The sequence below is a fragment of the Dama dama genome, chromosome 15 (genome assembly GCF_033118175.1).
Source record: "Dama dama isolate Ldn47 chromosome 15, ASM3311817v1, whole genome shotgun sequence".
Classification (NCBI taxonomy): Eukaryota; Metazoa; Chordata; class Mammalia; order Artiodactyla; family Cervidae; genus Dama; species Dama dama.
This window is the reverse complement of record NC_083695.1, coordinates 52303229-52328471: the sequence shown is the minus strand read 5'-3', so window position 1 is coordinate 52328471 and position 25243 is coordinate 52303229. Positions and strand designations below refer to the sequence as shown.

Below are 25243 nucleotides of genomic sequence, written 5' to 3'. Positions count from 1 at the left end.
CACAAATAAGTTTCACTGGGAAGAACAGCAAGACTAGTTTGCTCCTAGTAAAATACCAGCACTCTGATGATTGTTTCTCTGTTTCCTACAAACTCATTCCTCCCTGCTATAGAAACACACACAAATATCCAGATGCATAGTTAGTGATACAGGAAAAATTACAATATACTTTATTTCCTTGTCTTAGGAAATTGTATTTAGAGGTTTTTAACTTCAAAAGCACATATATATCATAAATTTAAAATGTCACAGACTCACAGTGAAAAGACCTGGGTTCAAAGCTTAACACAAGATTAAGCAATAACCTAGTTAAACATGAATGTTCATTATTAAAAAAATATTAACATGACTATGGGGCCATGAGACTATCTAGTATAATATATTCTGTAAAAAAAATGTATCAAAGTGTAAGGTAATATTTTTAGTAAACTATCTAAAAGTAAGCAATATTGCTTTTGCTTAACCCAGATATTTTAGTAATATCTGAAATTTGGACTTTGACCTATATGCAAAACTACTTCAAGATAATGATTTGCTAAACATCTTTTGCATTTAAAATGTGATTTTATCTTCCTGATTCCGGAAATTCAAAAGAATTACACCCCTTTACATTAAAGAATAAATAATGGCTTTTTTTTTTTCCCTATTCAGTTCCTTCAAAAATTTAAAAAGAATCAAGCATATTACAAAAGAAGGACAATCTACCGAGGAGGAAATAATGAAAGATGTTATAACCACTTAAAGACCACTCTGCTACCTCCAAGAAAGAAGTAGCCCAAGCATTTTACTTAAATGTCCTAAGTGTTTTTCTGAGTGGCAGTGGGATTTAATAAAAATGCTATGCTGCTTTCAGTCCACTGGACACTGCTGTAAGGGATATGTCATCAGATCTCTCCTTACTACTTTTGGGAAAAGCATTTGAAATGCAGAATAAAGGTAGCTTAAGTCTGGCATAAAATAATAAAAGATCAAGATAAGAAAACTGATATGATAATCTATTGTATGAACAGTCTTATCAACCTGTTAATAATAAGATTTATCAATAAACTATCAGAATGATACCTAACATAATTGCATTTTTCCAAGTAAGATAAACTCTCCACAATTAAAAATTCCATAGAACATTTGAAGACAAATTCTTCTTTTTTTTTCTGAATTTTTCTTTTCACTTTTAAAAATACAATTAGTTCAGTAAGGGATCACTTCACATCACTCAGAATAGTCATCATCAAAAAATCTACAAACAGTAAGTGCTGGAGAGAGTATGGGAAAAAAGGAACCCTCCTACACTGTTGGGAATGTAAATTGGTGCAGGCGCTATGGAGAACAGTATGGAGGTTCCTTAAAAAACTGAAATAAATATGATTCAGCAATCCCACTCCTGGACATATATATGGAGAAAACCATACTTCGAAAAGATACATGCACCCCAATATTCATTGCAGCACTATTTACAACAGCCAGGACAGGGAAGCAACCTAAATGTCCATCAACAGAGGAATGGATAAAGAAGATATGGTACCTATATACAATGGAATATTATTCAGCTATAAAAAGGAACCAAACTGTGTCATTTGTAGAGACATGGATTGACCTACAGGCTGTTATATAGTGTGAAGTAAGTCATAAAGAGAAAAACAAATAATGTGTATTAATGCATATATGTGGAATCTATGAAAATGGTATGTGCTGTGCTTAGTCATGTCTGACTCTTTGCAACCCCATGGATTGTAGCTTGCCAGGCTCCTATGTCCATGGAGATTCTCCAGGCAAGAATAATGGAGTGAGTTGCCATGCCCTCCTCCAGGGGATCTTCTCAACCCAGGGATCAAACCCAGAGTTCGAACCCAGGTCTCCCATGTTGCAGGCATATTGTTTACCATCTGAGCCACCATGGAAGCCCAAGAATACTGGAGTGGGTAGCGTATCCCTTCTCCAGAGGATCTTCCCCACCCAGCTGAGCCACCAGGGAAGCCCAGAAAACGGTATAGATAATCCTATTTACAAAGCAGAAATAGAAATATTGATGGAGAGAACAAACATATGGATAACAAGGGTGGAATGAATTAAGAGATTGGGGTTGACGTAAATACACTACTAAGAATTAAATGCATAACTAATGAGGAACCTACTCTACAGCAAAGTGAACCCCACTCGATGCTCTCTGGTGACCAAACGGGGAAGGAAATCCCAAAGAGAAGGGATGTATGTGAAACATCTGGCTGGGTCACTTTGCTATAAAGCACAAACTGACATAGCAGCGTAGAGCAAATATGCCAACAAAAATAAAAAAAAAAAAAATACTTTGCATTACAGTAGAGCAGAAGTTACATTTGTAAATTTCTACAAGGATGACTTGGATAATGTAAATGAGTGACATGACAGAGGTAAAGTGGATATACATATATTGTCTGTATGATAGAAGTTTGTTTATGGGAAAACAATTCAACTCTAGCTGATTGTTGGCCTATTGGAAATCAGGACCAGGCTTGTCATATATATATATATATTTTTTTTTTCTTAAGAGAGAAGAGAAAGCTAAATTTGAATGTGAAATTGGGCTTCCCTGGTAGCTTAGACGGTAAAGAATATGCCTGCAATGTAGGAGACTCAGGTTCTATCCCTGCATTGGGAAGATCCCCTGGAGAAGGGAATGACAACCCACTCCAATATTCTTGCCTAGAGAATCCCATGGACAGAGCCTGAAGGGCTAGAGTCCACAGGGTCGCAAAGAGTCGGACACTACTGAGCAACTAACACCTTCAATTTTAAATAGACTAATTTAATTATATAAAATTTATTAAAAAATTATATTGTGTTTGCAGAAGCCAGAAGGGTCCACATTTTGAGGTTACATATTTTCCCAGGTGGAATTAGTGTTAAAGAATCTACCTCCAATGCAGGAGACATAACACACGTGGGTTCGATCCCTGGGTTGGTAAGATCCCCTGGAGAAGAGCATGGCAACCCACTCCAGCAATCTTGCCAGGAGAATCCCTTGGACAGAGGAGCCTGGTGGGCCACAGTCCATTGACTTGCAGAGTCTGACATGACCAAAGTGACTTAGCATGCACATGTTTGTAATACATACAAGTTTGGTTTGATACTAAGAAATAAGCTGGATAATATAATTATGCTCCTAATTATAAGCAGAATTTCTAGAGATTTAATAATTTAATAATATGAATATCATAAGAGAATGCTCAAGAGATTTTACACAAGAAGAAACTGGTGTTGATCATTAAGTCTCCATGATGATTAAAGTTGGACTCACTCTATAAGAATGAGATTTGGTTAATGCTTACTCTTTCAACACACACACACTCTGTTAAGTACTGCCATGACGTCTTAATCTTTTGCCTCATCAATTAACCACGACCAGAGAATTTCTTTCTTTATTCCATAGTAGTGCTAGCTTGCTAAAGTACATTTTTTTTCTTTTTTGCAATTTGGAAACTGCATGTGACTGACTTATTCTATCTGTAGGTAGTAAAAGTACATGATATTATATTCCATGCTGAGCCCACAAATCCTTGAAAAGAGAAAGCATTCAGAAGGAATTATTGCACAGCTAACAAGGAATTTCAGCCTCACAAAACTTCTAAGAGATATCTTCCAAGTAATACATTTTTTTTCCTCACACTATATCAAACCTTGGATAAGTTTCTTTCTTTTATGCAACATAATAAATATTTCCTTAAAATACATGACCTGACCATCCTCTAATTTGTAGGAGTTTCATTTTTACAAACTGAGGAGTAAAGGTTAGAAAATGACCCTCATAAAATATAAGCTAAAAACATGACACATGCATACAATTGATTATTCTAAAAATCTAAATAGTAAGAAAATAAATGGCTTAGAAATATTCTATATAGTCAGCTCCATGTTTCTGTCTTTTAAAAAAATGTTTCTCTTGCCCTCTTCTGTTTCTTTTATCTTTTCCACTCTTCTCCTATGAAACACCTTATATCATTACTGTCCTTTTCTGTCACATTCTCATTATCTCTCCATTTCTTGGCTTCATTGTGTCTGCCTATAAACATGTGGAGGCATAGCTTTTAGGGGAAAAACAAAAATAAAATCCCCCTAAATCTTCCCTTGTCCCTGCTATACTCATGGACTTTTTGTTTTGCTTTTGATCTCTAATTTTTTTTTTTGTTAAATTTTAACATGAGTGCTGCAACTATTTTATTAGAGCACGACAGAGGAAGAGTGGAGCACACACTACTCAGAGAGCAAGTCCTGACTCTCCAGCTTAGAAAGAGCTGTGTGTTAGACGGCATCACTGATTCAGTGGACATGAACCTGGGCAAATTCCAGGAGGTAGTGAGGGACAAGCGGGCTGGGGTGCTGCACTCCATGAGGTTACAAAGAGATGGACATGGCTTGATGACTGAACACCAGCAGCAACAACCAGGCGAGTCACTTCACCTGTGAACCAGTGTTCTCGCCTATACGATAGAAATACTGCTACTAACTGATTAGTGATGGTAAAATGAGAAACTGCATTCACAACTGACAATCGGTGAGGCAGATCTTACTGAGAGTTCTTAGTATCTGTGAGCTCAACAGTTTTTTTGTTTAGAGCTTTTATAAGAGATATATAATTTAAAAACAAAGACATGTTAATGTCACCAGATTTTATATTCCTAATATTAAACATAAAGGAGAAACATTCATTAAACATCACTTAAGTGATTGAAAAACTACTTTGAGGAGCTCTTTGTGTTCTGAGAAGCTGCCTTGGGGAAAAGAGGAAGATAAAGATAGCAGGCAGGACTTTCAGGTCTAGTGTCAAGAAAACAATTCTTTTTTTGTATTATATATCCTATATCTTAGAAAGAACTTAGCCTAGAGCATAAAATAGAAGCCCCATTGTCTAAAGCAAAAATTAATAAATAAATAAAATAACAAAAACAAAAAGAGCTATCTTAGAGGCTTTGTCCTCTTTTCTGTCTCAGGTTTCACTGGTGGAGAAGGGGTAGAGGTGGTATTAATTTGCAAGTTCCATAAAACACATGCATTACATTGGTAATAACACATGAAGTGATTTATTTAGAATGCTTAGGAGTCAACTAACATAACAGAGATTTAATAAAAATGACTTATTATACCTATGAAGACATTTTAAAACTTTTACTGACAAAACCCATCCAAAACTAGCCTATAAGTATAGCAAAAATATATCGTAAAATGTAATTTGGGATAGTTATTAATAATAGTACAATTACTAACATGGTTCTAGGAACTGAGCAATAGAAGAATATAATAAATATCAGCTTAAATAAATATTAATTTTACTCCTTATAGTGAAGTTACATTGCAAGTAGATATTTACATACTGGATCATCTGGATTATACTGAATAACATATTCTATCTGTCCATTTGGGCCATCATCTATGTCTGTAGCTCCATTGTCTCCTGAAAATCCTGTGAAGATTGTGGTGCCAACTGGAGTGAGCTGGAAAGAATACAAAAGACAAACTGTCAATTCTCATTTGATCAACAGCACACCAGAAATGTTCCAGCACAAAAAACACAATCATTAATCACACAAAGGAAAAAGTAGGCAGCAGCCCACAAACACAGACTCAAAGTGTTTCAAAAGAACGCTTGGAAATGTTACTCAGGAGTTTCTACAAAGTCTGAAACTTTCCAACATCAGAGTCCTTGCTTTGCATAAAGAAACAGAAGCCCCTGATTCAGTGTGAAGCACATTTGGACCAGTTTACAAAGATTAGAGTCTTAAACTTGTGGAGAAAATGCATCTGTTGTTCCTACTTAAAAACACTTTGATGCATTAGATTATCTATAAGCTAGGATTTAAACTGTATGAAGGAATTATCAACAATCACTTTATTTTAATATTAAAATAAAATCAGAGAGATCAATGAAATCCAGGTTGGGTATTTGCATGCAGGATGCAAATTTGAGGAAGAAAGTTGGAGACTATGGATTCCTTGTCTGTCAGAGCAGAGAGAAAGCTGGGCTTTTCTTTAGTGATTATAGTGCTGGTTGAGTAGAAAGCCATTGTCTGATAGAATTGGAGAGACAGTAATATCTTTTCATCTTGAATTAATACAACAATAAAACATAATGTGTCATATAAAACCATGATTTCACAGTTGGCATGAATATCTAGCTTTATTTCTTATTAATCTCCATCAGAGAATCACCGTTGTTTTCTCTTACTTGTAAGCCTTTTCACAGTGTATTCCTACATCCAGAGTCTCCAGTTCTCAAGTTTTAGGTGGAATCCTTCTCATTAGTTATATTTCAGCTTAATTAGGTATCATCTTCTTCTAAAACATTCCTGACATAGCATTTCCCTACTCCGTGTCAGTACATGGCAACTTTTTCATTACCCTTACATTTTACACTTTATCTTCTTAATTATTGCAGTGTCAGTGAATAAATGAACTTAGTCAATAAACACAAGACCTGTGCCTCTACAGAAAATAGACTTTTACATTTTGTTCTGAGATATGTTTTGTTAGCTTTTAAATAGGATTCTTTCATGGAGAAATAGCTTCATAGAGGGAGAGGAAAGAAGCGTCATCTCATTTACTTCCGTTTTCAGGGGTTACAGACCTAGATATCTGTAGGGATCTATCAGGCAATGTCAAGGAGTGAAGCACATCTCATGGGAATGTGGTGACTAAAGAACACATCCTTCTCTAAATGGGTATCTGCTACTCGGCTTCAGGAAATTCTCATAATGGAATGTGGAGCCAATGCTATTGGGTTGGTCAAAAAGTTCATTCAGAATTTTCCAATGATGCTGTGGATGTTGTGGAAAAGATGTTGTAGAAAAACCCTAATGAACTTTATGGCCAACCCAATACTACATCTTTTAATATTCCAATTTTATAAGAAATCTCTTGGTTCTAGAGTTAACAATAGCTTTTAAAGAATTATATTATGAATTTAATGCCCCCCACACCCCCAGTACATCCAGTGGCACAGTAACCACAGTAGTTTGCAATCTCTGATTTAGAAAAAGGATACAATTGCAATTAAAAGTGATTTTAAAACTCTGCTTTGGGGAGCCCATGGTTTGGGGAACTGTAAGTACAAAGTAATGTATTTACAAAGTCAGTCCTCCTGGCAAGTACCTTTTAAAGGTAAACTTTGACTTTCTGCAGCTCAAGGAGAACTGAGGATAAAGTGAGAGGAGATGGTTTAAATAGCACATATATGAACATGGACACACCACTGGAAATAGTTAACTAAAAGGCTTCCAAGCCAACATCTTAATATTTTTAATGTAGTCCCTGTCCCCAAATATGTCACTCTTTTGTAAAAATTCACCCATTCTAATGTAGTTGTGCCTTGATTTCTCTTAAAAAAATTCACCCACTCTTAATATATTTAATTATGAAAATTTAAAATTGAATGGCAAAAATTTTCTTCTTGATATCTAATAAAGCAGAATATTTAAAGATCTTTGTTGCCAAAGTAGATAACTGTGCCACAGAGCTGAATTAAAAAATTAACCCCCCCCCTCCAAAAAAAAAACACACAAAAAAGGAAAAAGCCAGAAAACTTGAACAGTAAGTGTCTGAAATTTTTGAAAATAGATTTCTGACCCAACTTCGGAAATGTGATATTTAGTTGTTGACTGCAAATGACTCAAGTAGTATGTCAAATTATTAGCTCAACATTTGCATAAGCAAGTGAGTTTTACTTCCTTCCATAGTTGCACATTTATACCAAACATATTAGCATAGATTGTACATTTTCATTACCGGAAAAAGTTAACATCCACACACAGACATACACATGTAAAATGTAATGTTAAAATGTATCAGTAATTGAGCTACACACATTTATTCATGATCTACCATTCAGATATGGACCTGTTCAGATATAAGCTAGGGTTTGGAATGTTTAAAGCTAATATAAGAGAAACAGCTAGGAAAAAAAGAGGATAAACATTTTGTTTTAATATGGAAGGTCTGGCAAAAGTCAAAGGGCTCCAATGAAATGGCCTATACTAGATGCAAACAAACAAAAGAGAGTTAAAACATGCAATATGGAGAGAGAGAGATATATATATACGTAAAATGAATAAGTATATTATAGAATACAGTAATATATATATCCCAACAAAAATATGTACATATCTATGTACATACATATATTAACATTATATAAATACACACACATTTCTAAATATTATGTGGGGAGTGAAAATCTTCACATGATAGGTTGTTTGTTAAAATGTATTTCCCTGTACATCATTAAACAGAATTTTCAGGGCACATATGCCATACAGATGCTCGTACTCCATGTCCTTTAACACTTCAACAGGTCTCATAAATTTGGTTTTCTGAAGGGCATTCTATGCGTGGGATGATTATCACCTTGGGCAGCTGCCTGAGGGTGTTACTTGTTTATTTAGTTCATGTCTTTTTCCACAAATGATTTTATACAACTATTAGGAAAATACAGAAAATGCACAAATGCACATGTAATAATTAAAGAAAATAAAGCAAGAAAATTCAATATTTCATGAAGATGTAACAGAAATGAATGTAAAATGTGAGCAGTTAACTGTTCAATTATCTTGTGAGCCATTGCTCCTTGAACCAACCTAAAAATCAGGAACAATGCTTCAAAAAGAAAAATTCTCTTACTAACCTCTCTTGCAATATTCCTCACTGAAGCACTGTATCCATGTTTTATATAAATATAGTTGATTGTCATTACCCATGGTAGTTCTATACTATAAAGCCACCATGAACACTGAATTAACAAGTACTTAACCATTGCTTCTAGGGGGATTACAGGGTTATTACATTGCTGAGGGGAATACAGGATTAAGTTTTTGCAAGCCTCTGGTTACAACATTTTTCATCAACAAATCAATACATAACCTTGTTTTATGTGTGTTTCTATTTAAAAACACTTTATTTAATATGTTTGGTCTGTTCTAGAGTAGATTCTCTGTATTACACTTTCCATTTTATTCACTGAATTACTCAGCTCCAGAATTTATTTGGTTCTTATGATTTCCATCTCTGCTAAATGTCTCATTTTATTCATATCTTGTTTTTCTGATTTCACTGAATTGTGTTTCTGTGTTTTCTTGTAGTTCATTTAGTTTTTTCAAAACCATTATTTTGAATTCTTTATCAGGTAAATTACCAAATTCCGTACTTTGGTGTTTGATTACTGTAGGATAATTGTTCTTTCGGGGATGACACGTTCTTTGATTGTTCACATTCCTTGGAGTTTTGCATTGGCTGCTTTTGCATTTAATGTAGCAGGGCATGCATGTGTGCTAAATCACTTCAGTCATGTCTCTGATTCTTTGTAACCCTATGGACTATAGCCCGCCAGGCTCCACTGTCTATAGGATTCCCCAGGTGAGAATACTGGAGTGGGTTGCCGTGCCCTACTCCAGGGGATCTTCCCAACCCAGGGATTGAACCCACGTCGCTTGTATGAATATACTTGCCCCACACTTGTCGCTCTCTGGTGGTTTAGTCACTAAGTCGTGTCCGACTCTTAGAGCCCTATGGACTGTAGCCTGCCAGGCTCTTCTGTCCAGGGGGTTCTCCAGGCAAGAATACTGGAGTGGGTTGCCATTTCCTTCTCCAGGGAATCTTCCCAACCCAGGGATCAAACCCGGGCCTCCTGCATTGCAGACAGATTCTTTACTGACTGAGCTATGACGGTGACGGAAGGCCCTGGAAGGCCCTGGTCTGGCTGAATTCTTAAGGCTGTCTTTTTTTTTTTTTTTCCTGGTTTTAAAAAACACACTGGGTTGGCTTCTGGAAACTTTTCTTTTGTTTTCCAAAAGGTGGCACTGTAGTTAAACTTGTGGTTTCTCCTTTGCCCACAGTCCTTTGATTTTCTGAGAACATTCACTACTTATCCAAGTTCATTCTCAGCATCTCACTTGAGAATGTCCACAGAGTAGGGAATTTTACAGGTTTAGCATTTGGAGTGTTGGGGATGACCACAGGCCAAATGAAGAGATCCTTGTATGAGGTTATCCAAGTAGCCTGTGGGCTGACTTCTAACTGAAGTTCTGAGCAAAGTCAGGAGGAACCTCAGTCTTTTAATACCTTTTGATATTCTTATCTGTCTCCTTCCCAATCTCCTCCCTCCCCAGAGTCAGGGAGGCCCTCCTCAATAATCGGGCTGCCACTGTGTCTGACCCAGCTAGGGTTGTCAGGCAGTCACCAACTGTTCTCCTTCCCTTTCTTATACAAGGAGAGCTTCCACCAGGCCAGTTCAGCCTCACACCGTGTTACCTTAGAGGAAGGGGTAACACTGGAAAGGCACTTCTCCCCTTTCTAATTCAATCAAACATTATTTTTTGCTCCAAGAGAGGGCTGGAATGTCTCCTTGGGAGGGCTGGACTTTCACAAAATCTCTCTCATCCATGGGTATCTGCTTAAATCAGCATTACTCAGGTTTCTCCAGGCTATGGCCCCGAGAAGTTAGGGTCAGTTCCTTGCTCAGCAGGTCCAGTGGGTTCTGCTAACTTGAATTCCACACCAAGGTCTGTATACCTATTATCTAACACACAGGCTTCTACTTCCAGGTCTCTTTGTGTACGGTGTTGGATCCCACAACTAATATAGAGGTATTTTTGTTCATAATTGGCTGCTAGGTTTTATTTGTCCAAAGTGAGGACTTAAAGAAGGGACATCTTACAACATCATAATTTGTTGATATCACTATAGGCCAAATTTATACTTAGTGAAGAAATATCTTGCTCATTTTGAAGTACATATTGAGAAGGATGAATCTTGGAAAGCACTTCACAAATCATAATGTTGTGCTAAATATACATAATTAGTGATAGAATAATGGCACTGGCACCAATGCCCTTGTACTGATAGTTAACAATAATCTCCTGATATTTTTGTCGTTGTTGTAGTCGCTAAGTTGTATCTGACTCTTTTGTGACCCCCATAGACTGTAACCTGCCAAGCTCCTCTGTCCATAGAATTCTCCAGGTGAGAATACTGGAGTGGGTTGCCATTTCCTTCTACAGGGGATCTTCCCAACCCAGGGATTGAACCTGTGTCTCCTGAATTGGCAGGTGGATTCTTTACTACTGACTACCAGGGAAGCCGCCTGATATTAATACCTACTGAATATTTCTTGAAGTCTCATGTAATATATTTACATGAAAATAGGCAATTTAGTAGAAACAAAATGCTAAAATAAGCAATTGCTGAATATTGAATATCTAAAAATTTTTATACATATTTTAAAATAATACCTTACGATAGACTTTAATGGCTTTAATGATTAAAGAGAAAATGTATAATGATACAGAAGAATATAGTATTTTTTATAATAAGCACAACTAAAATAATACCACTTGAACTGGGAAATAATTCACACAAATGATGATATTATCAAGTTGGAAATATTCTCAAAAAAACTTATCCCAAAGGAATGATTTAAAATGCAATTGTAAGATATTACTTTCTTACACTTTCTTACTTTCTTATACTTCATCAGGAATCCATGTGTTTAGTTTCCCACCCCCACTCTCTAAAGAAACGATGGAATATCAGAAGGGTCATGTAAATTAGATTAGCTGAACTAGAATTCTCTAGACAATGATTGACATGTAATAATGATTTAATGACAGAACACTAACAATGGTAGTAGGAGCTATATTTCAACTCAAAGACAGACTCAAACAGAAACATTTTTAGTGGAGCAAGATTATGCATTAGTTTGCATTGGATTAACGCACATTTATTTTTCAGTTACAAATATTTTAATCTGATTTACTATGTACTAGACATCCATTTCAGTTCAGTTCTGTCACTCAGTCACGTCCGACTCTTTGCAACCCCATGGACTGTAGCACGCCAGGCCTCCCTATCCATCACCAACTCCTGGAGTTTACTCAAACTCATGTCCATTGAGTCAGTTATGCCATCCAACCATCTCATCCTCTGTCGTTCTCTTCTCTTCGTTCTCTTCTCTTCCTGCCTTCAATCTTTCCCAGCATAAGGGTCTTTTCAAATGAGTCAGTTATTCACATCAGGTGTCCAAAGTATTGGCGTTTCAGCTTCAGCATCAGTCCTTCCAATGAATATTCAGGACTGATTTGCTTTAGGATGGACAGGATGGATCTCCTTGCTGTCCAAGGGACTCTGAAGAGTCCTCCCCAACACCAGAGTTCAAAGGCATCAATTCTTTGTTTCTCAGCTTTCTTTATAGTCCAGTTCTCACATCCATACATGGCTACTGGAAACACCATAGCTTTGACTAGTCAAACCTTTGTTAGCAAAGTAATGTCTCTGCTTTTTAATATGCGTCTAGGTTGGTTATAGCTTTTCTTCCAAGAAGGAAGCATCTTTTAATTTCATGACTGCAGTCGCCATCTGCAGTGATTTTGGAGCCCCCCAAAATAAAGTCTGTCACTGTTTCCATTGTTTCCCCATCTATTTGCCATGAAGTGATGGGACCAGATGCCATGATCTTAGCTTTCTGTGTGTTGAGTTTTAAGCCAACACTTTCACTCTCCTCTTTCACTTTCATCAAGAGGCACTTTAGTTCTTCTTTGCTTTCTGCCATAAGGGTGGTATCATCTGCCTATCTAGATTATTGATATTCCTCCCAGCAATCTTGATTCCAACTTGTGCTTCGTCCAGTCCAGCATTTCTCACGATGTACTCTGCATATAAGTTAAATAAGCAGGGTGACAATATACAGTCTTGATGTACTCCTTTCCTGATTTGGAACCAATCTGTTGGTCCATGTCCAGTTCTAACTGTTGCTTCCTGACCTGCATACAGATTTCTCAGGAGGCAGGTCACATTGTCTGGTATTTTCATCTCTTTAAGAATTTTCCAGAGCTTGTTGTGAACTAGACTTCACACCAAATTTCTCTTAAGAACAAATGCCCAACAGAAAGTGACATCCTGTACAAATTTCACTACTAGTGAAACTGGAGCCTCCACTATCATATTTAATTAACAATAAGATATCAATTCCATAACTTTCTCTTACATTTTTGTAGCATAAAATCAGCAGTCACAGGGAGGTTGCATTCATACGTCAACTTGACTGAGCCATGAAGTGCCTAGATATTTGGTTGAACATTATTCGAGTTGAGACTGTGAGGGTGTTTCTGAATGAGATTAACATGTGAATTGGTAGACCTAATAAAACAGATTGCTCTACCCCCTAAACGTGGGTGAAAGTGAAAGTCACTCAGTCCTGTCTGACATTTTGCAACCCCATGGACTATACAGTTCATGGAATTCTCTAGGTCAGAATATTGGAGTTGGTAGCCTTTAGCTTCTCCAGGGGATCTTCCCAACCCAAGGATCGAACCCAGGTCTCCCGCATTGCAGGTGGATTCTTTACCAGCTGAGCCACCAGCGAGCTCCCTAAACATGGGTGGGCCTCATCTAATCCATTGAAGACCCAAATAGGACAAAAAGGTCAGTAAGGAAGAATTCACTCTCTGTGTCCGACTGCCTTCAAGTTAGGACATCTGTCTTCTCTTTCCCCTAGACTTGGATTCAAATTGGAATTTACACAATCAATTCTCTTGGTTCTCAGACTTTGGTCTTTGGCTAGAATTACATCAGCTGGGTTTCTAGCTTGACAACTCAAATCTTAGAACGTCTTAGCCTCCATAATCTTGTGAGCCAATTCCTTATAATAAATCTCCCTTGCTCAGACTGTTTACCTATCTACCATGTATCCCTCAGTTCTGTTTGACTAATATGTCCCTGGTGCAGTTTCTCAGTAGTGAAAAAGTAAAGCTGAGTATTTGATTTTGCAGACATAAAAATTGGTCTCACATGTTCTAACTCACAAGGTCTGTATAGCTACTATGTGGAACTCTAAGGAACAATTGCTGATTTAACTGCAACAGGGGCCATGCAATCTTTTGGTATTTTGATTATACTCTATGATCCTTTGAGGGTTTTCCCAGCTGGTGCAGTGGCAAATAATCTGCCTGCCAATGCAAGAGACACAAGAGACTTGGGTTCAATCCTTGGGTCAGGAAGATCCTCTGGAGGAGGAAATAGCAACCCACTTCAGTATTCTTGCCGAAAAACACCATGGATAGAGAAGCCTGGTGGGCTACAGTTTATGGGGTCACAGAGTCAGACATGACTGAGCGACTGAGCATACACACACATGATCCTTTGAAGATTGCTACAGGGCTTCCATAGTCATCTATGTAAAATATCGTAAACTTCTAATATTGTAGTTCTAGAAAACAGACCCAGTTTAAATGATTAATTACTGTCTTCTTCTCTCTTTACTTATTTTCAGGGTCTTTTCGATTGCACTGTATAGTCCGAAGATCATTTGCCATAAAAATAATTTTTCCAACCTGCAAGTCATTCATGCTTTGGCTATAATTCAGCCTTTAACCTCCTCCTCTGATAAAGTAATTTTATAAATCTCTCTTGCAAATCATCCCTACCTTACAATATATGCCTCAGAAATAATGACATGTTTAAAAACCAGTGCGGTCTCCACAAACGAAATGGAATTATATATTTGTAAGGAGGTGGGCATTAGTGAGAACTTCAACTTTTTCTCACTATAATAACATTACACTATCTCCGAATCTGTGATTATCTATTGAAGCTTATTATGTGCCAAAACACTGTTTCTATGACCATTACATTGGTTTTATATTAACTCATTGATATAACATTTGTTTTGCTAAAACATTCATTCAAATCAAATGTTTATTTGAGGTTTATCTTAAAACTTTTAGAAATGTTATCAAATGGTACACATTTTGAATTCACATTCAGCAGATGTTATCTTGCTGTGATTTATTGAATCAAAAAGAAAAATATAAGAAAGGAATTACATATGTTCTTCAAGTTCCCTTTAACATAATATAGCTTCCACACCTGTGCATAAAATCTTTACTCCATTCTTTATCCTGAAAGCCAGATAATTAATATTGAAAATAATTTCCTCTCAATAGATTATTAAAATCTAATTCATGTAGACAAGTATTTTGAAAACAAGAGAAAGGATTATTATTAGAGAAGTAATAACTAGCCTAGTCATTTTTCTAAAAACTGAAGAGCAATCACACAAACTGAATTAAGCTTAAATCGAATATATATGTGTGCATATGTATTGACAGATATATATACAGAGACTATATATATATATACACATATATACATATGTATATGAAATATTTTATTGAAAGTTTTTGAATAGTAGCATACTTGAATATTTTAAAACAGGTGGAAGATTGATTTCCATTTATATGCTTAAATTAAAAAATGTATTTTTATGTGCTGCTTTTCTTTCCCTTAATATCATTTTTTCCCTCTCTTACCTATCTCCTGTTTCCCAAAATATACTTAATTCCTTGGAGGAAGAAAATAGACAAGAAAAAGGAATGAGGGCTTAGTCTTATTTCTTTCTTCAGAAGCTTTTGTGTGCTGTAGATTAAATGTCAGCATTCTCTATCCAAAGAAACTCTGTGAATGGAAATGGCTGTATAAGTCCAGTGATTTTTTTATCCTTGAGTAAATGCATCAAGTTTTCAATACCATGGACCATATTCTTTTTCTTTCTTTCTTTTTTAAAATAATTAATTTATTTGGCTATGCTTGGTCGTAGTTGTGGCACTTAGAATCTTCAATCTTCACTGTGGCAAGTTAATACTTAGTTACAACAGGTGATATCTAATTCCCTATTCAGGGATTGAACCCAAGTGCCCTGCATTGGGACCACAGACTCTTAACCACTGGACCACCAGGGGAGTCCCATCATAGACCGTATTTCTTAAAAAAAAAAAAAAAAGACTTAATTTACCTGTATAAAAGAAATCACCTTATTAATACTGGAACTTTTTTAAAAATTAAAAATAAATGACCAAACCAAACAAAAACAAACATATAGATATAGAGAATAGAGTCATGATAACTAAAGGAAAAAGGGGATAGAGAGAAAAAAATTGGTAAAGGAGGTCAGTAGTATGGTGATTGTTTTCCACTAAACTTTAGATGGTGAGCACACTATAGTGTATACAAAAATCAAAATATCATACACATGGAATATATAATGTTATAAACCAAAAAAATAGATTGTAAACTACTAATATACTCAACTCCTTGAGGGCAAGGACAATGTCTTCATAGAATATGAATTTCATAAATGTTTATAATTAATGCACTATGGAAAAGAGAAAGACATTATCTGGATAATTGATGGAACTGGAATGGTGACTATGGATTAGAAATAGTAATATATCAGTGTTCATTTTCTGATTTTTGATGGCTGTATTGTTATGTGGAGAATATTCTTATCTATCAGAAATAAACATTAAAGTATTGATATTTGGGGATAAGCAGGACTCTTTTCAGTAACACCACAAATGGTTTAGAGAAAAAGCTTGTATAATTTTTATATTTTTGTATTTGAAATTATTTATGTGTCAAAATAAACCTTCCCCAGTTAAAAAAAAATACATAAGAAACTGTAAAGAAAACATAGAAAATGTGCAGAAAATATTCTTAACTATATATGGAATCTCTCTTGTTATGCTTCATCATGAAGACCATCTGTGCCTTTAGATCTACCAAAATGATTCTGAGAAGAACAGATGTTCAAAAATGCATATATTAAATGGAAAGAGATGATATAGTCACAATGAAATTTAAAAAAATAGCACAGAGTTAAAAATTTAATCAGGAAAGCAAAAACCAAAATTGAATAGATTCAGATATTTCACCATTGTGAGAAAAAATTCTCAACATGTTGTTTAGTCACTCAGTCATGTTCGACTCTTTTAGGACCCCATGGACTGTAGCCCATCAGGCTCCTGTGTCCATGGAATTTCCGAGACAAGAATGTCTCATTAATTACTACTTGTTTACAAATTTATTTTGCATTTGGTTTTTTAAGATCAGCTTCATTTTAAAAAATAGTTATAAATTATAACTATTTCTAAAAAAGCATATATTCAGGGCAGAGTTGACCTGCAATTAAAGATGGCCATAACCTGTACTACATATTTTAAAAGCATTATCTCTTAAAATCCTCAACACAACTTTGTAACATTATTATTTTGTCCTATATTTATTTTATAGTTAATAATAGGCTAAGAGAGCTGCTATCTCCTATCTTATTTCTAATAGCTGGTATGTAAAGACTACGACACAGATTACTTGGCTTCAAAGTGTTAATTCACAAGCACTGTGACATACATTGTTTCAGAAATTTCATAATTTGCTATTAAGAAACTTTTGAGAAGAAAAGGAAATGAGGGAGGAAAGTAAAAGTCATTCAGTCATGTCTGTGCCTTTACAACCCCATGGTCTATACAGTATTTTCCAGGCCAGAGTACTGGAGTGGGTAGCCTTTCCCTTCTCCAGGGGATCTTCCCAACCCAGGGATCCAACCCAGGTCTCTCACATTGCAGGTGGATTCTTTACCAGCTAAGCCACAAGGGAAGCCCAGCAACACTGGAGTGGGTAGCCTATCCCTTCTCCAATGGATCTTCTGGACCCAGGAATCGAACCAGGGTCTCCTGCATTGCACATGGATTCTTTACCAAATGAGATATGAGGGAAGCCCAATGAAAGAGGAACTAAATATAATTTGGCACACAACAGAACCAAGATATACACTAAACTGAAATGCAATTTGGATGATGCATTCCATCAAATATAGTTTATGTTTAGCCCAAAGGAAAAATAATTTTGAGATATTTTACATAAAGACAAAAAATTCAATTTAGTTCATGCCTGCATTTTAGAAAATTTGTCCTCAGCAAGCAAGCAAATTATTTGATAAATTCCTAAGTTTCCCATTTCAGCATGCTAATGTTTTCATTAGTAATCAAATATGTATTACTAGTGTATTCCATAAAGTCTAAAAAAGCACATCAGTACATGCTCAAGGGGCAAAGAGAAGAAGGAAGAAAATATATCCAATCATTGAAATTTGTATTTTCATCAATGGTTTTTTAACAAATCAGTGTTTTATAAATCACTAATAAAAATGCTGAGTCCAGGTTTGATGAGGAACAGGATATTTAAAAGTTTTAAGCTTTTAATTACTTGTTAACTATTAAGTACAAAGAAAGAATAAATATAGAAGAAAAACCTTCTATGATAAAATGATAAAAGCTACCATTACCAGTAATGGGACACATTGATATTATTAAGTCTCTTTTGTTATGTGCTCTGAAGAAAACATTATCACTTTTGTGGTATTCCTGAATAAAATCTATGATCATGAGGAAATACCAGCTAATTCTAAATTTAAAAATATTCTGTAAACTATCACACTGCTGGAAATTATTAAGGTCATTAAAGTTAAGGAAATATCAAGGAACTAAGATTGAGACTAAAAAAGACACAGCAAATAAATGTAATGTGTGACCTTAGGTTGAATCTTTGGACTATAAAGGAATTTATTGGGAGAAAAAAAAACAGCAAAATTTGTGGTCTGAAGATTACAGATTAATACTGCATGAATGTAATTTCCTGAGTTCAATGGTTATATTATATAGAAGAGTGTCTTTGTTTTTCAGAAATACACAATGAAATGTTACATGCTTAAGAGGTTTCTTATGTACAACTTGCTCTTCATTGATATAGAAAAAAATAGCTATATGTGAGATATATATATATATATATATATATATATATATATATAACTATATGGTACATATACACATAAGTAATATAATGCATGCCATTTATATTTATGTGTATATACATCTATGTGTGTATGCATGTATATGCACATCTCTATTTATCTATTTATTTATCTATTAGAAAGAGACATTATCTGGCCAGTACTCTTCAAGACTTTCAAGGTATTAAAAACAAAGACAGTAAAAAACAGATATAGTGTAGATGAGACTAAAGATTCATGATGATTGAAAGTAATATGGTATCATAGATGGGGTCCTGGGACAAGAAAAAACACATTAGGTAAAATTAAGGAAACCTAGATAAAATATGGATTTGAGTTAACAGTAATGTTTCACTGTTGGTATCACTAGTTGTTAAAATATGTACTATACCAATGAAACACATTAAGAATAGAGGAAAATGGATGTGGGTTATATGGAACTTCACTACTTCTATTAAAATGTTACTTAGGTCTAAATATTTTTTATGTTGCTTACATAAATGGTAGAAAATATTAACATAAACAGACCATTTCCATAATCATTTTCATTATAACTAAGTCCCAGACTTAAACATATCATTTATTATAAAAATATTTTAAAGATAAAATTTTATATTACATGTAGTTCTTATAAATATATAACATACATTTGAACCAACGGTTAGCCAAAATATAAGATAGAAAAAGAGTGAGAAAAGAGAGGAAGAATAGAGAGAGAGGTTCCCACTCTTTTCTACGATTTAATTTGGCTGAAGTTCAGCCTTTAGTTTCTGCTGATGGGTTTGATCAGTAAAATATTTTTAACCATACACATAAACCTTAAGGGAAAAAAATCATTTCAGAGTCCATTTTTCAAAAAAAATTAGTGAGTTCATTAACCTAATGGGTATTGTTGAAAGGCACAATCATGCTGTGTTAGAAAGAGATATAACAGCATTTAAAGTAAAATTTCTACCAGTTACCATGAAATACTCTTCACATGATATGTCTGCTAATCTAGAAGTAGTTGGTATGTGCTCATCACTACATTACTTTTTGCAATTCATCATGAATGTATAATGTTCTATACAAAAGCTATATATATATATTCCTCTTTTGACAGTTCAAATCTGACACCACATCACCATCCTATAATCCATTTTATATTCTATAGTTACTATATTACAAATAAGATACTTTACAGTGCTCATCATGGTGCATTAAAGGGGGTTTTCAAGATTGTTAATCTCACAAAGTTTGGAGAAAATATAAGAGAAAATCTTTGGTGATGTGAAGTTGAAAAAATATACCTTAAGGAAACTGCCCATCAGTGAACAGAATGAAGTTTAGAACTATGTTTGTTACTCTCAATGTTACATGGGATTCAGTCCTTTTCATAATTTTTTATTTTTCTGCTACACTATTTTTTCCTTAGTTCAAAAAATATTGAGTACTAGCAATATAATTAGAATGAATATGAGATGTATAATTATTATCCCAAACAGATGGTAAAAACAAAAATAAAATTTTACAAAATATTCCAACTAAAAAACATCAAATAATGAAAATATTCAAGTTTATTCTACTTTGAGAATTAAATTGTGGGAAGCATGAATGGATAAAAGCAGAGATTGCTAAATTTAATTAGAAAGTTCACTGCCATTGCCATTCTTACCATTCAGTGAGTACCTAGAACATACCTAGAACCATTGGTTTCACTTTACATCTCTCTATCCTTCATCTTCAATAAGTGAATTAATAAATGAAATTAACACTATGTTTTTCCATTGAGGAAACTAAGTGTATTAGAAATTAATCAATTTTATGTGATTGTGCAGAGAGGAAGCGGTCACACTATATCAGAGCCTAGGATATAGTGAATCCAAAGGCTTTGTGCTTTCTCCTAGAACTCTACCTAGGACTTCCCTGATGATCCCAGTATTTAATAATCTGCCTGACAGTGTGGGGGACACAGGTTCAATCCTCATCTGGGAAGATTCCACATACTGCAGGTCAACTAGCCCCTGTGCCACAACTATGAGCCTGCATGCCTTGGAACCCATGCTCTGAAACAAGAAAAGCAACTTCAATGAGGTATAAACACCACAACTAGAGAATAGCCCTAGCTTGTGGCAACTAGACAAAGCCTGTGCACAGTGGTGAAGATCCAGTGCAGCCAAAAATAAAAATAATAAATTAGTAATAATACTATTCAGATCAATGGTTCTATTTATCCTTTATTCTTTATGTCTCCGAGCACTATTATTCTTTTGCTTGATGCATTTGTACAATATAGTGATCAAACACTCAGTTTTAGAGCAAAGCTGCCTGTGTTTCTCACTTAGATCTGCCACTTATTAGCAGTGAAATCTTAGGCAAATTAATAAATGCTTCTCTGTCCCAGTATTTTCTCATCTTATTGTGTAAAATGAAAAAAATATACAAATAATTTGAGTGTGTGTGTAGGTTTAAGTAAGTTTTAAACAAGATGTTTCATGGAAAAACAGCACTCACAAATGATCATTGTTAGAATGAATCTATCTTTATCATTGTAATCTGACCTAATTCCAGTCAATATCAGGAGATATGAAGCCACTAAATTAGCAAGAAGGTCTATGCAGAAACCTGTGAACAAATTTTAGATAAGAACACATTTTAATGTGTCAAATTACTTACTAATGAGTATAGCTAAAATTCAAAGAAGAAAAATAAATACTAAAATTACTCAAAACTTAAAGCTTATAGACATTTAAACTGTTAACCAGGACATACTTTGTGATATAATTGTAATGTCAATAGTTATGAAACAACTTGATTGTTCCTAAAAACCAAGATTATTTCCACTGCTAACCTTTACTTTCCTAAATTATAAATGGCATTTTATATTTAGATTTATGAAGTATCCTTTAAAGTTTCCTGTTCTTAAGAACTTAGAGACCTTGACCAAACACAATTTATTAAATTGTGATTCTCTTAGGACCCTTTACATTTGAACTTCATAACTCTAGGCATGTAGGAAAACCTTGCTGAGGAAAATAAAGACATTTGGTTAAAGGGGAGTCATATTAATATTATTTAATATAACTTTAGCTTTGCTGGGACACGAAAGTGAAAGCGAAAGTGAAGTCCCTCAGTCGTGTCTGACTCTTTGCAATCCCATGGACTGTAGTCTACCAGGCTCCTCCGTCCATGGGATTTTCTAGGCAAGAATACTGGAGTGGGTTGCCATTTCCTTCTCCAAGAGATCTTCCCAGCCCAGGGATTGAACCCTGGTCTCCCCCATTGTAGGCAGACACTTTACCGTCTGAGCCACCAGGGAAGTCTGCTGGGACATGAAAACTAAGGTAAATGTTAAGTGGTGTAATAGTCATATACGAATTAAAACATAATTTCTCCCTAGAGTTATGAAAAAAGGGACTATAATTCACATAACTATATAACTTCCCCCTAGGGCTATGTAAAATATATTGCAATTCACATAGCTCATATTTACCAAGTTAAAAAAAAAAACCTGGGCTTCTTTTTCTGTCATCACTGTTTTGTCAGCCTATATAATTTATCACAATAATCTGGAAAACTTTTACTCCTTTCTTAAAACACTTTATCATGTATAAGCTTCTTCTCAAATTTAACTCAGAACAAACACACACACACACACACACATACACACACGCATACACACACACATATATGAGTGTCCCTGGTGACTCACTCAGTAAAGAATCCACCCCACAATGCAGGAGATGCAGGTTTGATCCTTGATCAAGAAGTTCCCCTAGAAAAGGAAATGGCAACCCATTCTAGTATTCTTGCCTGGAAAATACCATGGACAGAGGAGCCTGGCAGAGGCTACAGTCTGTGGGGTTACAAAGAGTCAGACACAGCTTAGAGACTAAACCACCACCACCAAACATATATCTGTACACTTTAAATCTTTATATCACTTATTTAAGCCTGATATTATACACACACATAAATATAATATCAAGTTTAAATAAGTGAAATAAAGGTAACTCTTTTCAGATTGTATTTTAAAATTAGTTATAAAATATACAAGTAACACCCTGGAGAAGGAAATGGCAACCCATTCCAGTATTGGGCTATAGTCCACGGGGTCACAAAGTGTCAGACATGACTTGGTGACTAAATAACAACATACAAGTAACACGTTGTACACTAAAATCTGTGGACTTTTTTTTTTCTTTTCTACTTTAAGACTTATTACATGTATTCATTAAACCCCATGAGGTAGGTGTCCTAATATTTTCATTTCTAGTTTTCGCATGAGGAAACTGAAACACAGAGAAATTTTTATTTTTACAAGATCAATGCAATTAAAAATGGTAAGCCAGCTCTAACATAGTTGGACATTTGAGTTGTCTCCAGGTTTTGACTATTATGGAAATATTGTCAGTGAATATTCTTGTACATGTTACTTGGTGAACATACATAACACAAGAGCAGAACTGTTGAGTCAAAAGGTATCTTTTTGTTTATCTTTTGTAGAAACTACAAACAAATTTCCAAAGTAATTGTCCCAATTTACTCCTCTACCAACAATGTACAGAGGTTGTGTTTACTCTGTAGCTTTATCAAGATGTGGAATTGTACTTCCTTTCAATTAAAAGTTTAATTTAATTTAGAGTAAACTGATATAATTGAAACCTTCATATTGAAGGCGCTAAGATCAGGGAATGACTTGTTACAATTTGCTTCTTGTCTGCTACAATTTGCTTCTTGTTTGTTACTGTTTTATTAAAAAAATTAATATTGACTGTCTTCAAATTTGCTAAGCTCATTTATTAATTATAATAATCTACATGTAAATACTGTTGGGTTTCTACATATGCAATAATACTAGTTAGGAATAATGAGAGTTTTATATGTCATTTTCAGAATAAGTGTGAAGTTTCTAATTTAATTCTGTGTTTTTATTGATTGTAAGCTCAATTGCATTGTGATTAGAAAACATACTCTGCCTAATTTCAGTCATTTGGAATATGTTGACACTTCCTTTATAGCCTAACATTTGGTAAATTCTTGCAAATGCTTCATGTGACTGGAAAGAATGAATTCTGCAGTTGTTAGGTATAGCGTTCCTTCCATAAGAACTTACCAGGTCAATGGTGCTAATTCTATAGCTCAAGTCTATTTTCTTACTGCTATTTTTCCCTTACCTATTTTGTCAATTACTGGGAGTGCTTTTACATTAATTATCTATTGCTACCAAAATAAATTAATGTAAATTTAGTAGCTTAAATTGGTATTCATTTGTTATTTCACAGGTAAGTTAGAAGTTGAAAGCAGGTCTCACCAAGTTAAAATCAAAGTATTGGTAGGGCTGGATTCTTTTCTGGAGACTCTGGGAATAAGTTCAATTCTCAGCTCTTTTTTATTGGAGGGCTTCATTCATCATTAATACCAGCAAAGTTGGCTTAATTTCTTCTTACTCTTTGATTCTCTTTGATCTCAACTCTCCTTTCTGTTTCATATTTTTCACTACTTCCTCTTCCTTTGACACTCCAGTCACAGAAATTTCTCTCCTTTTAAGAGCTTGTGTGATTAGATTAGGCCCATGGGGATAATCCAGCGTAATCTACTGATTAGCATCCATAACCTTAACCATGTCTGTAAAGTTGTTTTGCCTGAGATTAGGATATGGACATCTTTGAGTGACTAATGTTCTACCTACCACAGGTTTTAAATGTGGTTTTAAATTATCTCTATGATAATAGATTTTTCTTTTCTCCTTTAAGTGTTTCAATATCCACTTGATTATTGCTGAGGCCATGTTATTAAATGAAATTACATTCACAGTTACTACAACTGTCTGGCAGATTGAACTCTCATCATTGTGAAAAGTTCCTTTTATTCTCTATTTACATATTCAAATTTTTATTTATCTTTCCTTGTTAGTTCTTTAATGCCTTTTTGTAGATATATTTATTTAATGATTTATTTTCCTTTTATTTATTAATTTGTATCTATTATTATTTATTTATATCTCCATGCCTCTTCTGGTTATCTTCAAGAGAATAATTAGTCCCAAATACCTAGTCTACCTCAATCAGAACCAGAGGATTTATATTTTGTATGACTGGAAATAATAGAGATTATATGAATCTAAACCTGCTCAAACAGCCATGTAGTACCACCTCTGTATATAGGGTGACAAGAATCCAAAAGCATATTATAGAAACATATTGAAGAGCGTTAAGTAAGAAAAGAGGGAAGATATGCAATTTCTTTATACATTTTATGTGTTATCTTTTAATTACACATAATAATATATGTTTAAATATCTTGTTGGGGGGAAATTTTATTTTTGTTACTCATGGTCAATAATTCTCACAAATTAGCTATCCACATCATGTTTTTTTCTTTTTCATTGCAGAACTGAATAGACATGATGGTGCCTTTCAGGATCTGACCCAAAGTGTGTTCTTCAGTTTCATGTCCTTCCATTCTGTTCTTTCTTAATTTAAGCTTGTTGTGCAAAACTCCTTATATCTAATTTAGTGGCAATCCAGAAATAAGGACTACTACTTTAAACAAAAATTGACAGAAACAGTTCACTAAATAAATTCAAAACACCATCAAGAGACAATAGTACTGATAACAGACATG

General features: G+C 34.7%; 1 protein-coding gene across 1 annotated transcript in view; it reads right to left on the bottom strand.

Annotated features, from left to right (window-relative positions):
• The window catches only part of PCDH15 (protocadherin related 15), a 920738-nt gene that overhangs the window by 449179 nt on the left and 446316 nt on the right, over positions 1-25243 (bottom strand). The window contains exon 7 of the mRNA XM_061162074.1: positions 5346-5465. Coding sequence (XP_061018057.1) covers positions 5346-5465 — 120 coding nt within the window. The remainder of the gene's footprint in view (positions 1-5345; positions 5466-25243) is intronic.